Consider the following 16,945-nt stretch of genomic DNA (forward strand, 5'->3'; position numbering starts at 1 on the left):
ACATATTGCACTTTTACTTTCTTCTCCAAAACATTGTTTTTGCATTATTTAAACCAAATTGAACATGTTTCATTATTTATTTGAGACTAAATAGATTTTATTTATGTATTATATTAAGTTAAAATAAAAGTGTTCATTGAGTATTGTTGTAATTGTCATTATTACAAATATATATATTTTAAAAATAAATAAAAAATATAAGGCCAATTAATCGGTATCGGCTTTTTTTTGGTCCTCCAATAATCGGTATCGGTGTTGAAAAATCATAATTGGTCGACCTCTACTATAGACACATAGTGGACATGAGATGGGAACTAGAGACTGATATACACAGGGAAACAGAATGCATAGAATACCCATGGAAACACAAAAGGCATCACTCTGAAGCAGAGCCAGAATATATGATTGATGTCCTACCTTCACCATGCCTGTGTTCTCAGAGTTGATGTTCATCATGTCATTGAAGGAAGTGAAGAGATTCCTCAAGGACTCCATGAAGTCTGCTTCTCCTTTGTTCTCATACAGTCTGGGGAGAGAGGAGAGACGGATGGACGGACGGAGGGAGTTAGGAGGGAGAAGAGGAGAGATGGATGGATGGAGAGGAGAGATGGATGGATGGAGGGAGGGAGGTAGGAGGGAGAAGAGGAGAGATGGATGGATGGAGAGGAGAGATGGATAGATGGAGGGAGTGAGAAGAGGAGAGATGGATGGAGGGAGAGGAGAGACGGATGGACGAACGTAGGAGGGATGGATGGATGGAGGGAGATAGGAGGGAGAAGAGGAGAGAGAGGAGAGATGGATGGACGGACGGAGGGAGGTAGGAGGGAGAAGAGGAGAGATGGATGGAGGGAGAAGAGGAGAGAGAGGAGAGATGGATGGACGGAGTTAGGAGGGAGAAGAGGAGAGATGGATGGATGGATGGAGGGATGGAGGGAGGGAGGGAGGGAGGGAGGGAGGGAGGGAGGGAGGGAGGGAGGGAGGGAGGGAGGGAGGGAGGGAGGGAGGGAGGGGGAGGGAGGGAGGGAGGGAGGGAGGGAGGGAGGGAGGGAGGGAGGGAGGGAGATGGATAGGGAGGAGGGAGGGAGAAGAGGGAGAAGAGGAGAGACGGATGGGATGGACGGAGGGAGGTAGGAAGGAGAGAGGAGAGAAGGATGGATGGAGGGAGAGAGGGATGGATGTAGGGAGAGGAGAGAGGGATGGGGAGAAAATAGATGGTGGGAAGAGGGATAAGAGGAGAGAGGGGAGGTAGAAGAGAATTTAGGAAGAGAGTGGGAGAGAGAGAGGAGTGGAGATTGAAAGGGAGGAGAGGAGAGAGGGGTGGTAGGAGAGAATGAGGAAGAGAGTGGGAGAGAGAGAGGAGTGGAGAGAGAAAGGGAGGAGAGGAGAAAATTAAAACCGATGATTTAGAGACCTTTCATGAAGTCCCTCCACACACAGAGACGTGCTGTTAGCTCACACAGAGATGTAAACAGGCCCCCTGTAGCCGGATGCCAGTAGGCCACTTCTCTGTCATTGTTATATCACAGTTCTCTACCCATCAAACCAGGGCCCACTGACTGTAGGCTCAGCATGGGTTCTCCATGCAAATACCAAACAAGACCAAAATACCTTCCTCATAGCTGATCATCGTTAGCATCTAAAACAAGCGGGCTACTCCAGCCTGTCTGCTTCCAACGCCAAAAGCAGGGAAAACAACGGCAAGTCCTGGCATACCAAAAGATGTATATTAATTAATTAATTAGCATATTCATCTGGAATACTTTACGCAGGGGGAAGAACAGTTCATGTTCTGTGATTTATTGATGCGATGCGATCGCCAGGTACAAGGCTTTGTAACTGTTTTATAATGAAGGAATCAGGCCAGACGAGGTGTGGTATATGGCCATTATACCACGGCTAAGGGCTGTTCTTACCCATGACACCATGCAGAGGGCCTGGACACATCCCTTAGCTGTGGTATTAGCTGTGGTATACTGGCCATATATCACAAACCAGCCTTATTGCTGTTATAAACTGGTTACCAACCTAACCATATCCTAACCATATCACGTCGAGCATTGGCTACACAGTGGGAAATGGTTCAACTCTGAGACTGTCGATCCCTACAGAATAAGAGCAAATCTTAGACACGAATTACTAGTCTGCAGCTAGACATGATGTCAACCTGGGATGTGATGACTGACAACCGCCGAAACAACTATTCTATGAGAACATTTCTGATTGGTACTCTGAAGTATCCATTCTAACCATGAAAGACTATGAAGTATCCATTCTAACCATGAAAGACTCTGAAGTATCCATTCTAACCATGAAAGACTCTGAAGTATCCATTCTAACCATGAAAGACTATGAAGTATCCATTCTAACCATGAAAGACTCTGAAGTATCCATTCTAACCATGAAAGACTCTGAAGTATCCATTCTAACCATGAAAGACTCTGAAGTATCCATTCTAACCATGAAAGACTCTGAAGTATCCATTCTAACCATGAAAGACTCTGAAGTATCCATTCTAACCGTGAAAGACTCTGAAGTATCCATTCTAACCATGAAAGACTCTGAAGTATCCATTCTAACCGTGAAAGACTCTGAAGTATCATGTACAAAGGATTAGCATTTTAATTATTATAATTTATCAACTGTGTCATTACTGTTTTGTCTTTCCCGCTCTTTCTCAGTCCACACCCACTTCCCAGTCCACACCCACTTCCCAGTCCACACCCACTTTCCTTTGTCCACCAAGCCGTCATATCGGTTTAGCCCACTAGGGAACCTCATCATTTCCTTGTAACCAGATCTACTGTTGTTTGTTTATGCATTTCTGTGATTGTAAATAAGTGATTAAGATAATTGGTTTATGGATGACTCATAGTGAACACTGGGTTCGTGCAGATAACCAACCATTTACGACGTTTGGAATGAGACTAATGCGAGGTAAAGAAAAATTCATTAATTTAAATACTAACTGATCAGATGTTCAAATATCTGAAGAGTTATAATTAGGAAAATTATACATTTGTAATCTGAATATTTTCCTTGGTGCCCCGACTTCCTAGTTAATTACATTTACATGATTAGTATAATCACGTAATAATAATTACAGAGAATTGATTTGATTAAATACCAGTCTTCACTTTTAATGATGCCAAAGACACGACAGTATGGAGGAATCTGGACTGTAACAGTTAGTATGGAGACAGAATCTGGACTGTAACAGTTTGTATGGAGGCAGAATCTGGACTGTAACAGTTTGTATGGAGACAGAATCTGGACTGTAACAGTTAGTATGGAGGCAGAACCTGGACTGTAACAGTTTGTATGGAGACAGAATCTGGACTGTAACAGTTTGTATGGAGGCAGAATCTGGACTGTAACAGTTAGTATGGAGGAATCTGGACTGTAACAGTTTGTATGGAGGAATCTGGACTGTAACAGTTTGTATGGAGGAATCTGGACTGTAACAGTTTGTATGGAGGCAGAATCTGGACTGTAACAGTTTGTATGGAGGAATCTGGACTGTAACAGTTAGTATGGAGGAATCTGGACTGTAACAGTTTGTATGGAGGCAGAATCTGGACTGTAACAGTTTGTATGGAGGAAGAATCTGGACTGTAACAGTTTGTATGGAGGAATCTGGACTAACAGTTAGTATGGAGGAATCTGGACTGTAACAGTTAGTATGGAGGAATCTGGACTGTAACAGTTTGTATGGAGGAATCTGGACTGTAACAGTTTGTATGGAGACAGAATCTGGACTGTAACAGTTTGTATGGAGACAGAATCTGGACTGTAACAGTTTGTATGGAGGAATCTGGACTGTAACAGTTTGTATGGAGGCAGAATCTGGACTGTAACAGTTTGTATGGAGGAATCTGGACTGTAACAGTTTGTATGGAGACAGAATCTGGACTGTAACAGTTTGTATGGAGACAGAATCTGGACTGTAACAGTTTGTATGGAGACAGAATCTGGACTGTAACAGTTAGTATGGAGACAGAATCTGGACTGTAACAGTTTGTATGGAGGCAGAATCTGGACTGTAACAGTTTGTATGGAGACAGAATCTGGACTGTAACAGTTTGTATGGAGACAGAATCTGGACTGTAACAGTTTGTATGGAGGAATATGGACTGTAACAGTTTGTATGGAGGAATCTGGACTGTAACAGTTAATATGGAGGAACCTGGACTGTAATAGTTAGTATGGAGGCAGAATCTGGACTGTAACAGTTAATATGGAGGAACCTGGACTGTAATAGTTAGTATGGAGGCAGAATCTGGACTGTAACAGTTAATATGGAGGAACCTGGACTGTAATAGTTAGTATGGAGGCAGAACCTGGACTGTAACAGTTAGTATGGAGGCAGAATCTGGACTGTAATAGTTAGTATGGAGGCAGAACCTGGACTGTAACAGTTAGTATGGAGGCAGAATCTGGACTGTAACAGTTAGTATGGAGACAGGATCTGGACTGTAATAGTTAGTATGGAGGCAGAATCTGGACTGTAACAGTTAGTATGGAGGCAGAACCTGGACTGTAACAGTTTGTATGGAGACAGAATCTGGACTGTAACAGTTTGTATGGAGGAATATGGACTGTAACAGTTTGTATGGAGGAATCTGGACTGTAACAGTTAATATGGAGGAACCTGGACTGTAACAGTTAGTATGGAGACAGAATCTGGACTGTAACAGTTAGTATGGAGACCGAATCTGGACTGTAACAGTTAGTATGGAGGCAGAATCTGGACTATAACAGTTTGTATTGAGGAATCTGGACTGTAACAGTTTGTATGGAGGAATCTGGACTGTAACAGTTAGTATGGAGGAATCTGGACTGTAACAGTTTGTATGGAGGAATCTGGACTGTAACAGTTTGTATGGAGGAATCTGGACTGTAACAGTTTGTATGGAGGCAGAATCTGGACTGTAACAGTTTGTATGGAGGAATCTGGACTGTAACAGTTAGTATGGAGGAATCTGGACTGTAACAGTTTGTATGGAGGCAGAATCTGGACTGTAACAGTTTGTATGGAGGAAGAATCTGGACTGTAACAGTTTGTATGGAGGAATCTGGACTAACAGTTAGTATGGAGGAATCTGGACTGTAACAGTTAGTATGGAGGAATCTGGACTGTAACAGTTTGTATGGAGACAGAATCTGGACTGTAACAGTTTGTATGGAGACAGAATCTGGACTGTAACAGTTTGTATGGAGACAGAATCTGGACTGTAACAGTTTGTATGGAGGAATCTGGACTGTAACAGTTTGTATGGAGGCAGAATCTGGACTGTAACAGTTTGTATGGAGACAGAATCTGGACTGTAACAGTTTGTATGGAGACAGAATCTGGACTGTAACAGTTTGTATGGAGGAATATGGACTGTAACAGTTTGTATGGAGGAATCTGGACTGTAACAGTTAATATGGAGGAACCTGGACTGTAATAGTTAGTATGGAGGCAGAATCTGGACTGTAACAGTTAATATGGAGGAACCTGGACTGTAACAGTTAGTATGGAGGCAGAATCTGGACTGTAACAGTTAATATGGAGGAACCTGGACTGTAATAGTTAGTATGGAGGCAGAACCTGGACTGTAACAGTTAGTATGGAGGCAGAATCTGGACTGTAATAGTTAGTATGGAGGCAGAACCTGGACTGTAACAGTTAGTATGGAGGCAGAATCTGGACTGTAATAGTTAGTATGGAGGCAGAACCTGGACTGTAACAGTTAGTATGGAGGCAGAACCTGGACTGTAACAGTTTGTATGGAGACAGAATCTGGACTGTAACAGTTTGTATGGAGGAATATGGACTGTAACAGTTTGTATGGAGGAATCTGGACTGTAACAGTTAATATGGAGGAACCTGGACTGTAACAGTTAGTATGGAGACAGAATCTGGACTGTAACAGTTAGTATGGAGACAGAATCTGGACTGTAACAGTTAGTATGGAGACAGAATCTGGACTGTAACAGTTTGTATGGAGGCAGAATCTGGACTGTAACAGTTTGTATGGAGGAATCTGGACTGTAACAGTTAGTATGGAGGAATCTGGACTGTAACAGTTTGTATGGAGGCAGAATCTGGACTGTAACAGTTTGTATGGAGGAAGAATCTGGACTGTAACAGTTTGTATGGAGGAATCTGGACTGTAACAGTTAGTATGGAGGAATCTGGACTGTAACAGTTAGTATGGAGGAATCTGGACTGTAACAGTTTGTATGGAGGAATCTGGACTGTAACAGTTTGTATGGAGACAGAATCTGGACTGTAACAGTTTGTATGGAGACAGAATCTGGACTGTAACAGTTTGTATGGAGGAATCTGGACTGTAACAGTTTGTATGGAGGCAGAATCTGGACTGTAACAGTTTGTATGGAGGAATCTGGACTGTAACAGTTTGTATGGAGACAGAATCTGGACTGTAACAGTTTGTATGGAGACAGAATCTGGACTGTAACAGTTTGTATGGAGACAGAATCTGGACTGTAACAGTTAGTAAGGAGACAGAATCTGGACTGTAACAGTTTGTATGGAGGCAGAATCTGGACTGTAACAGTTTGTATGGAGACAGAATCTGGACTGTAACAGTTTGTATGGAGACAGAATCTGGACTGTAACAGTTTGTATGGAGGAATATGGACTGTAACAGTTTGTATGGAGGAATCTGGACTGTAACAGTTAGTATGGAGGAACCTGGACTGTAATAGTTAGTATGGAGGCAGAATCTGGACTGTAACAGTTAATATGGAGGAACCTGGACTGTAATAGTTAGTATGGAGGCAGAATCTGGACTGTAACAGTTAATATGGAGGAACCTGGACTGTAATAGTTAGTATGGAGGCAGAACCTGGACTGTAACAGTTAGTATGGAGGCAGAATCTGGACTGTAATAGTTAGTATGGAGGCAGAACCTGGACTGTAACAGTTAGTATGGAGGCAGAATCTGGACTGTAACAGTTAGTATGGAGACAGAATCTGGACTGTAATAGTTAGTATGGAGGCAGAATCTGGACTGTAACAGTTAGTATGGAGGCAGAACCTGGACTGTAACAGTTTGTATGGAGACAGAATCTGGACTGTAACAGTTTGTATGGAGGAATATGGACTGTAACAGTTTGTATGGAGGAATCTGGACTGTAACAGTTAATATGGAGGAACCTGGACTGTAACAGTTAGTATGGAGACAGAATCTGGACTGTAACAGTTAGTATGGAGACAGAATCTGGACTGTAACAGTTAGTATGGAGACAGAATCTGGACTGTAATAGTTAGTATGGAGACAGAATCTGGACTGTAACAGTTTGTATGGAGGAACCTGGACTGTAACAGTTAGTATGGAGGCAGAACCTGGACTGTAATAGTTAGTATGGAGGAACCTGGACTGTAATAGTTAGTATGGAGGAACCTGGACTGTAACAGTTAGTATGGAGACAGAATCTGGACTGTAACAGTTAGTATGGAGACAGAATCTGGACTGTAACAGTTAGTATGGAGACAGAATCTGGACTGTAACAGTTAGTATGGAGACAGAATCTGGACTGTAACAGTTAGTATGGAGACAGAATCTGGACTGTAACAGTTAGTATGGAGACAGAATCTGGACTGTAATAGTTAGTATGGAGGCAGAATCTGGACTGTAACAGTTAGTATGGAGGCAGAACCTGGACTGTAACAGTTAGTATGGAGGCAGAACCTGGACTGTAACAGTTAGTATGGAGGCAGAACCTGGACTGTAATAGTTAGTATGGAGGCAGAATCTGGACTGTAACAGTTAGTATGGAGGCAGAACCTGGACTGTAACAGTTTGTATGGAGACAGAATCTGGACTGTAACAGTTTGTATGGAGGAACCTGGACTGTAACAGTTAGTATGGAGACAGAATCTGGACTGTAACAGTTTGTATGGAGGCAGAACCTGGACTGTAACAGTTTGTATGGAGACAGAATCTGGACTGTAACAGTTTGTATGGAGGAACCTGGACTGTAACAGTTAGTATGGAGACAGAATCTGGACTGTAACAGTTAGTATGGAGGCAGAACCTGGACTGTAACAGTTTGTATGGAGACAGAATCTGGACTGTAACAGTTTGTATGGAGGAATCTGGACTGTAACAGTTTGTATGGAGACAGAATCTGGACTGTAACAGTTTGTATGGAGGAATCTGGACTGTAACAGTTTGTATGGAGGCAGAATCTGGACTGTAACAGTTTGTATGGAGGAATCTGGACTGTAACAGTTTGTATGGAGACAGAATCTGGACTGTAACAGTTTGTATGGAGACAGAATCTGGACTGTAACAGTTTGTATGGAGACAGAATCTGGACTGTAACAGTTAGTATGGAGACAGAATCTGGACTGTAACAGTTTGTATGGAGGAATATGGACTGTAACAGTTTGTATGGAGGAATCTGGACTGTAACAGTTTGTATGGAGACAGAATCTGGACTGTAACAGTTTGTATGGAGGAATCTGGACTGTAACAGTTAGTATGGAGGCAGAATCTGGACTGTAACAGTTAGTATGGAGGCAGAATCTGGACTGTAACAGTTAGTATGGAGGCAGAACCTGGACTGTAATAGTTAGTATGGAGGAACCTGGACTGTAACAGTTAGTATGGAGACAGAATCTGGACTGTAACAGTTAGTATGGAGACAGAATCTGGACTGTAACAGTTAGTATGGAGGAATATGGACTGTAACAGTTTGTATGGAGAATCTGGACTGTAACAGTTAATATGGAGGAACCTGGACTGTAATAGTTAGTATGGAGGCAGAATCTGGACTGTAACAGTTAATATGGAGGAACCTGGACTGTAACAGTTAGTATGGAGGCAGAATCTGGACTGTAACAGTTAATATGGAGGAACCTGGACTGTAATAGTTAGTATGGAGGCAGAACCTGGACTGTAACAGTTAGTATGGAGGCAGAATCTGGACTGTAATAGTTAGTATGGAGGCAGAACCTGGACTGTAACAGTTAGTATGGAGGCAGAATCTGGACTGTAACAGTTAGTATGGAGACAGAATCTGGACTGTAATAGTTAGTATGGAGGCAGAATCTGGACTGTAACAGTTAGTATGGAGGCAGAACCTGGACTGTAACAGTTTGTATGGAGACAGAATCTGGACTGTAACAGTTTGTATGGAGGAATATGGACTGTAACAGTTTGTATGGAGGAATCTGGACTGTAACAGTTAATATGGAGGAACCTGGACTGTAACAGTTAGTATGGAGACAGAATCTGGACTGTAACAGTTAGTATGGAGACAGAATCTGGACTGTAACAGTTAGTATGGAGACAGAATCTGGACTGTAATAGTTAGTATGGAGACAGAATCTGGACTGTAACAGTTTGTATGGAGGAACCTGGACTGTAACAGTTAGTATGGAGACAGAATCTGGACTGTAACAGTTAGTATGGAGGCAGAACCTGGACTGTAATAGTTAGTATGGAGGAACCTGGACTGTAACAGTTAGTATGGAGACAGAATCTGGACTGTAACAGTTAGTATGGAGACATAATCTGGACTGTAACAGTTAGTATGGAGACAGAATCTGGACTGTAACAGTTAGTATGGAGACAGAATCTGGACTGTAACAGTTAGTATGGAGACAGAATCTGGACTGTAACAGTTAGTATGGAGACAGAATCTGGACTGTAACAGTTAGTATGGAGACAGAATCTGGACTGTAATAGTTAGTATGGAGGCAGAATCTGGACTGTAATAGTTAGTATGGAGGCAGAATCTGGACTGTAACAGTTAGTATGGAGGCAGAACCTGGACTGTAACAGTTAGTATGGAGGCAGAACCTGGACTGTAATAGTTAGTATGGAGGCAGAATCTGGACTGTAACAGTTAGTATGGAGGCAGAACCTGGACTGTAACAGTTTGTATGGAGACAGAATCTGGACTGTAACAGTTTGTATGGAGGAACCTGGACTGTAACAGTTAGTATGGAGACAGAATCTGGACTGTAACAGTTTGTATGGAGGCAGAACCTGGACTGTAACAGTTTGTATGGAGACAGAATCTGGACTGTAACAGTTTGTATGGAGGAACCTGGACTGTAACAGTTAGTATGGAGACAGAATCTGGACTGTAACAGTTAGTATGGAGGCAGAACCTGGACTGTAACAGTTTGTATGGAGACAGAATCTGGACTGTAACAGTTTGTATGGAGGAATCTGGACTGTAACAGTTTGTATGGAGACAGAATCTGGACTGTAACAGTTTGTATGGAGGAATCTGGACTGTAACAGTTTGTATGGAGGCAGAATCTGGACTGTAACAGTTTGTATGGAGGAATCTGGACTGTAACAGTTTGTATGGAGACAGAATCTGGACTGTAACAGTTTGTATGGAGACAGAATCTGGACTGTAACAGTTTGTATGGAGACAGAATCTGGACTGTAACAGTTAGTATGGAGACAGAATCTGGACTGTAACAGTTTGTATGGAGGCAGAATCTGGACTGTAACAGTTTGTATGGAGACAGAATCTGGACTGTAACAGTTTGTATGGAGACAGAATCTGGACTGTAACAGTTAGTATGGAGACAGAATCTGGACTGTAACAGTTAGTATGGAGACAGAATCTGGACTGTAATAGTTAGTATGGAGACAGAATCTGGACTGTAATAGTTAGTATGGAGGCAGAATCTGGACTGTAACAGTTAGTATGGAGGCAGAACCTGGACTGTAACAGTTAGTATGGAGGCAGAACCTGGACTGTAATAGTTAGTATGGAGGCAGAATCTGGACTGTAACAGTTAGTATGGAGGCAGAACCTGGACTGTAACAGTTTGTATGGAGACAGAATCTGGACTGTAACAGTTTGTATGGAGGAACCTGGACTGTAACAGTTAGTATGGAGACAGAATCTGGACTGTAACAGTTTGTATGGAGGCAGAACCTGGACTGTAACAGTTTGTATGGAGACAGAATCTGGACTGTAACAGTTTGTATGGAGGAACCTGGACTGTAACAGTTAGTATGGAGACAGAATCTGGACTGTAACAGTTAGTATGGAGACATAATCTGGACTGTAACAGTTAGTATGGAGACAGAATCTGGACTGTAACAGTTAGTATGGAGACAGAATCTGGACTGTAACAGTTAGTATGGAGACAGAATCTGGACTGTAACAGTTAGTATGGAGACAGAATCTGGACTGTAACAGTTAGTATGGAGACAGAATCTGGACTGTAATAGTTAGTATGGAGGCAGAATCTGGACTGTAACAGTTAGTATGGAGGCAGAATCTGGACTGTAACAGTTAGTATGGAGGCAGAACCTGGACTGTAACAGTTAGTATGGAGGCAGAACCTGGACTGTAATAGTTAGTATGGAGGCAGAATCTGGACTGTAACAGTTAGTATGGAGGCAGAACCTGGACTGTAACAGTTTGTATGGAGACAGAATCTGGACTGTAACAGTTTGTATGGAGGAACCTGGACTGTAACAGTTAGTATGGAGACAGAATCTGGACTGTAACAGTTTGTATGGAGGCAGAACCTGGACTGTAACAGTTTGTATGGAGACAGAATCTGGACTGTAACAGTTTGTATGGAGGAACCTGGACTGTAACAGTTAGTATGGAGACAGAATCTGGACTGTAACAGTTAGTATGGAGGCAGAACCTGGACTGTAACAGTTTGTATGGAGACAGAATCTGGACTGTAACAGTTTGTATGGAGGAATCTGGACTGTAACAGTTTGTATGGAGACAGAATCTGGACTGTAACAGTTTGTATGGAGGAATCTGGACTGTAACAGTTTGTATGGAGGCAGAATCTGGACTGTAACAGTTTGTATGGAGGAATCTGGACTGTAACAGTTTGTATGGAGACAGAATCTGGACTGTAACAGTTTGTATGGAGACAGAATCTGGACTGTAACAGTTTGTATGGAGACAGAATCTGGACTGTAACAGTTAGTATGGAGACAGAATCTGGACTGTAACAGTTTGTATGGAGGCAGAATCTGGACTGTAACAGTTTGTATGGAGACAGAATCTGGACTGTAACAGTTTGTATGGAGACAGAATCTGGACTGTAACAGTTAGTATGGAGACAGAATCTGGACTGTAACAGTTAGTATGGAGACAGAATCTGGACTGTAATAGTTAGTATGGAGACAGAATCTGGACTGTAATAGTTAGTATGGAGGCAGAATCTGGACTGTAACAGTTAGTATGGAGGCAGAACCTGGACTGTAACAGTTAGTATGGAGGCAGAACCTGGACTGTAATAGTTAGTATGGAGGCAGAATCTGGACTGTAACAGTTAGTATGGAGGCAGAACCTGGACTGTAACAGTTTGTATGGAGGAACCTGGACTGTAACAGTTAGTATGGAGACAGAATCTGGACTGTAACAGTTTGTATGGAGGCAGAACCTGGACTGTAACAGTTTGTATGGAGACAGAATCTGGACTGTAACAGTTTGTATGGAGGAACCTGGACTGTAACAGTTAGTATGGAGACAGAATCTGGACTGTAACAGTTAGTATGGAGGCAGAACCTGGACTGTAACAGTTTGTATGGAGACAGAATCTGGACTGTAACAGTTTGTATGGAGGAATCTGGACTGTAACAGTTTGTATGGAGGAACCTGGACTGTAACAGTTAGTATGGAGACAGAATCTGGACTGTAACAGTTTGTATGGAGGCAGAACCTGGACTGTAACAGTTTGTATGGAGACAGAATCTGGACTGTAACAGTTTGTATGGAGGAACCTGGACTGTAACAGTTAGTATGGAGACAGAATCTGGACTGTAACAGTTAGTATGGAGACATAATCTGGACTGTAACAGTTAGTATGGAGACAGAATCTGGACTGTAACAGTTAGTATGGAGACAGAATCTGGACTGTAACAGTTAGTATGGAGACAGAATCTGGACTGTAACAGTTAGTATGGAGACAGAATCTGGACTGTAACAGTTAGTATGGAGGCAGAATCTGGACTGTAATAGTTAGTATGGAGGCAGAATCTGGACTGTAATAGTTAGTATGGAGGCAGAATCTGGACTGTAACAGTTAGTATGGAGGCAGAACCTGGACTGTAACAGTTAGTATGGAGGCAGAATCTGGACTGTAATAGTTAGTATGGAGGCAGAATCTGGACTGTAACAGTTAGTATGGAGGCAGAACCTGGACTGTAACAGTTTGTATGGAGACAGAATCTGGACTGTAACAGTTTGTATGGAGGAACCTGGACTGTAACAGTTAGTATGGAGACAGAATCTGGACTGTAACAGTTTGTATGGAGGCAGAACCTGGACTGTAACAGTTTGTATGGAGACAGAATCTGGACTGTAACAGTTTGTATGGAGGAACCTGGACTGTAACAGTTAGTATGGAGACAGAATCTGGACTGTAACAGTTAGTATGGAGGCAGAACCTGGACTGTAACAGTTTGTATGGAGACAGAATCTGGACTGTAACAGTTTGTATGGAGGAATCTGGACTGTAACAGTTTGTATGGAGACAGAATCTGGACTGTAACAGTTTGTATGGAGGAATCTGGACTGTAACAGTTTGTATGGAGGCAGAATCTGGACTGTAACAGTTTGTATGGAGGAATCTGGACTGTAACAGTTTGTATGGAGACAGAATCTGGACTGTAACAGTTTGTATGGAGACAGAATCTGGACTGTAACAGTTTGTATGGAGACAGAATCTGGACTGTAACAGTTAGTATGGAGACAGAATCTGGACTGTAACAGTTTGTATGGAGGCAGAATCTGGACTGTAACAGTTTGTATGGAGACAGAATCTGGACTGTAACAGTTTGTATGGAGACAGAATCTGGACTGTAACAGTTAGTATGGAGACAGAATCTGGACTGTAACAGTTAGTATGGAGACAGAATCTGGACTGTAATAGTTAGTATGGAGACAGAATCTGGACTGTAATAGTTAGTATGGAGGCAGAATCTGGACTGTAACAGTTAGTATGGAGGCAGAACCTGGACTGTAACAGTTAGTATGGAGGCAGAACCTGGACTGTAATAGTTAGTATGGAGGCAGAATCTGGACTGTAACAGTTAGTATGGAGGCAGAACCTGGACTGTAACAGTTTGTATGGAGACAGAATCTGGACTGTAACAGTTTGTATGGAGGAACCTGGACTGTAACAGTTAGTATGGAGACAGAATCTGGACTGTAACAGTTTGTATGGAGGCAGAACCTGGACTGTAACAGTTTGTATGGAGACAGAATCTGGACTGTAACAGTTTGTATGGAGGAACCTGGACTGTAACAGTTAGTATGGAGACAGAATCTGGACTGTAACAGTTAGTATGGAGGCAGAACCTGGACTGTAACAGTTTGTATGGAGACAGAATCTGGACTGTAACAGTTTGTATGGAGGAATCTGGACTGTAACAGTTTGTATGGAGACAGAATCTGGACTGTAACAGTTTGTATGGAGAGAATCTGGACTGTAACAGTTTGTATGGAGGCAGAATCTGGACTGTAACAGTTTGTATGGAGGAATCTGACTGTAACAGTTTGTATGGAGACAGAATCTGGACTGTAACAGTTTGTATGGAGACAGAATCTGGACTGTAACAGTTTGTATGGAGACAGAATCTGGACTGTAACAGTTAGTATGGAGACAGAATCTGGACTGTAACAGTTTGTATGGAGGCAGAATCTGGACTGTAACAGTTTGTATGGAGACAGAATCTGGACTGTAACAGTTTGTATGGAGGAATATGGACTGTAACAGTTTGTATGGAGGAATCTGGACTGTAACAGTTAATATGGAGGAACCTGGACTGTAATAGTTAGTATGGAGGCAGAATCTGGACTGTAACAGTTAATATGGAGGAACCTGGACTGTAACAGTTAGTATGGAGGCAGAATCTGGACTGTAACAGTTAATATGGAGGAACCTGGACTGTAATAGTTAGTATGGAGGCAGAACCTGGACTGTAACAGTTAGTATGGAGGCAGAATCTGGACTGTAACAGTTTGTATGGAGGAATCTGGACTGTAACAGTTTGTATGGAGGCAGAATCTGGACTGTAACAGTTTGTATGGAGGAATCTGGACTGTAACAGTTTGTATGGAGACAGAATCTGGACTGTAACAGTTTGTATGGAGACAGAATCTGGACTGTAACAGTTTGTATGGAGACAGAATCTGGACTGTAACAGTTAGTATGGAGACAGAATCTGGACTGTAACAGTTTGTATGGAGGCAGAATCTGGACTGTAACAGTTTGTATGGAGACAGAATCTGGACTGTAACAGTTTGTATGGAGACAGAATCTGGACTGTAACAGTTTGTATGGAGGAATATGGACTGTAATAGTTAGTATGGAGGCAGAATCTGGACTGTAACAGTTAATATGGAGGAACCTGGACTGTAATAGTTAGTATGGAGGCAGAATCTGGACTGTAACAGTTAATATGGAGGAACCTGGACTGTAATAGTTAGTATGGAGGCAGAACCTGGACTGTAACAGTTAGTATGGAGGCAGAATCTGGACTGTAATAGTTAGTATGGAGGCAGAACCTGGACTGTAACAGTTAGTATGGAGGCAGAATCTGACTGTAACAGTTAGTATGGAGACAGAATCTGGACTGTAATAGTTAGTATGGAGGCAGAATCTGGACTGTAACAGTTAGTATGGAGGCAGAACCTGGACTGTAACAGTTTGTATGGAGACAGAATCTGGACTGTAACAGTTTGTATGGAGGAATATGGAGTTTGTATGGAGGAATCTGGACTGTAACAGTTAATATGGAGGAACCTGGACTGTAACAGTTAGTATGGAGACAGAATCTGGACTGTAACAGTTAGTATGGAGACAGAATCTGGACTGTAACAGTTAGTATGGAGACAGAATCTGGACTGTAACAGTTAGTATGGAGACAGAATCTGGACTGTAATAGTTAGTATGGAGGCAGAATCTGGACTGTAACAGTTAGTATGGAGGCAGAACCTGGACTGTAACAGTTAGTATGGAGGCAGAATCTGGACTGTAACAGTTAGTATGGAGGCAGAACCTGGACTGTAATAGTTAGTATGGAGGAACCTGGACTGTAACAGTTAGTATGGAGACAGAATCTGGACTGTAACAGTTAGTATGGAGACAGAATCTGGACTGTAACAGTTAGTATGGAGACAGAATCTGGACTGTAACAGTTAGTATGGAGACAGAATCTGGACTGTAACAGTTAGTATGGAGACAGAATCTGGACTGTAATAGTTAGTATGGAGACAGAATCTGGACTGTAATAGTTAGTATGGAGGCAGAATCTGGACTGTAACAGTTAGTATGGAGGCAGAACCTGGACTGTAACAGTTAGTATGGAGGCAGAACCTGGACTGTAATAGTTAGTATGGAGGCAGAATCTGGACTGTAACAGTTAGTATGGAGGCAGAACCTGGACTGTAACAGTTTGTATGGAGACAGAATCTGGACTGTAACAGTTTGTATGGAGGAACCTGGACTGTAACAGTTAGTATGGAGACAGAATCTGGACTGTAACAGTTTGTATGGAGGCAGAACCTGGACTGTAACAGTTTGTATGGAGACAGAATCTGGACTGTAACAGTTTGTATGGAGGAACCTGGACTGTAACAGTTAGTATGGAGACAGAATCTGGACTGTAACAGTTAGTATGGAGGCAGAACCTGGACTGTAACAGTTTGTATGGAGGCAGAATCTGGACTGTAACAGTTTGTATGGAGGAACCTGGACTGTAACAGTTAGTATGGAGACAGAATCTGGACTGTAACAGTTAGTATGGAGGCAGAACCTGGACTGTAACAGTTTGTATGGAGACAGAATCTGGACTGTAACAGTTTGTATGGAGGCAGAACCTGGACTGTAACAGTTTGTATGGAGACAGAATCTGGACTGTAACAGTTTGTATGGAGGAACCTGGACTGTAACAGTTAGTATGGAGACAGAATCTGGACT

At 42.3% G+C, this 16,945-nt stretch overlaps 1 protein-coding gene across 1 annotated transcript in view; it reads right to left on the reverse strand.

Moving 5' to 3' along the window:
• Positions 1-572, reverse strand: part of LOC121843707 (dedicator of cytokinesis protein 1-like) — a gene marked incomplete at its 3' end in the record, with an annotated part of 50,625 nt that extends 50,053 nt beyond the window's left edge. The window contains 1 exon segment of the mRNA XM_042313488.1: positions 418-572. Within this exon segment, the coding sequence (XP_042169422.1) occupies positions 418-495 (78 nt within the window).
• Between the last annotated feature and the right edge of the window lie 16,373 nt (positions 573-16,945).

The sequence above is a fragment of the Oncorhynchus tshawytscha genome, unplaced genomic scaffold (genome assembly GCF_018296145.1).
Source record: "Oncorhynchus tshawytscha isolate Ot180627B unplaced genomic scaffold, Otsh_v2.0 Un_contig_253_pilon_pilon, whole genome shotgun sequence".
In the NCBI taxonomy this organism is placed as follows: domain Eukaryota; kingdom Metazoa; phylum Chordata; class Actinopteri; order Salmoniformes; family Salmonidae; genus Oncorhynchus; species Oncorhynchus tshawytscha.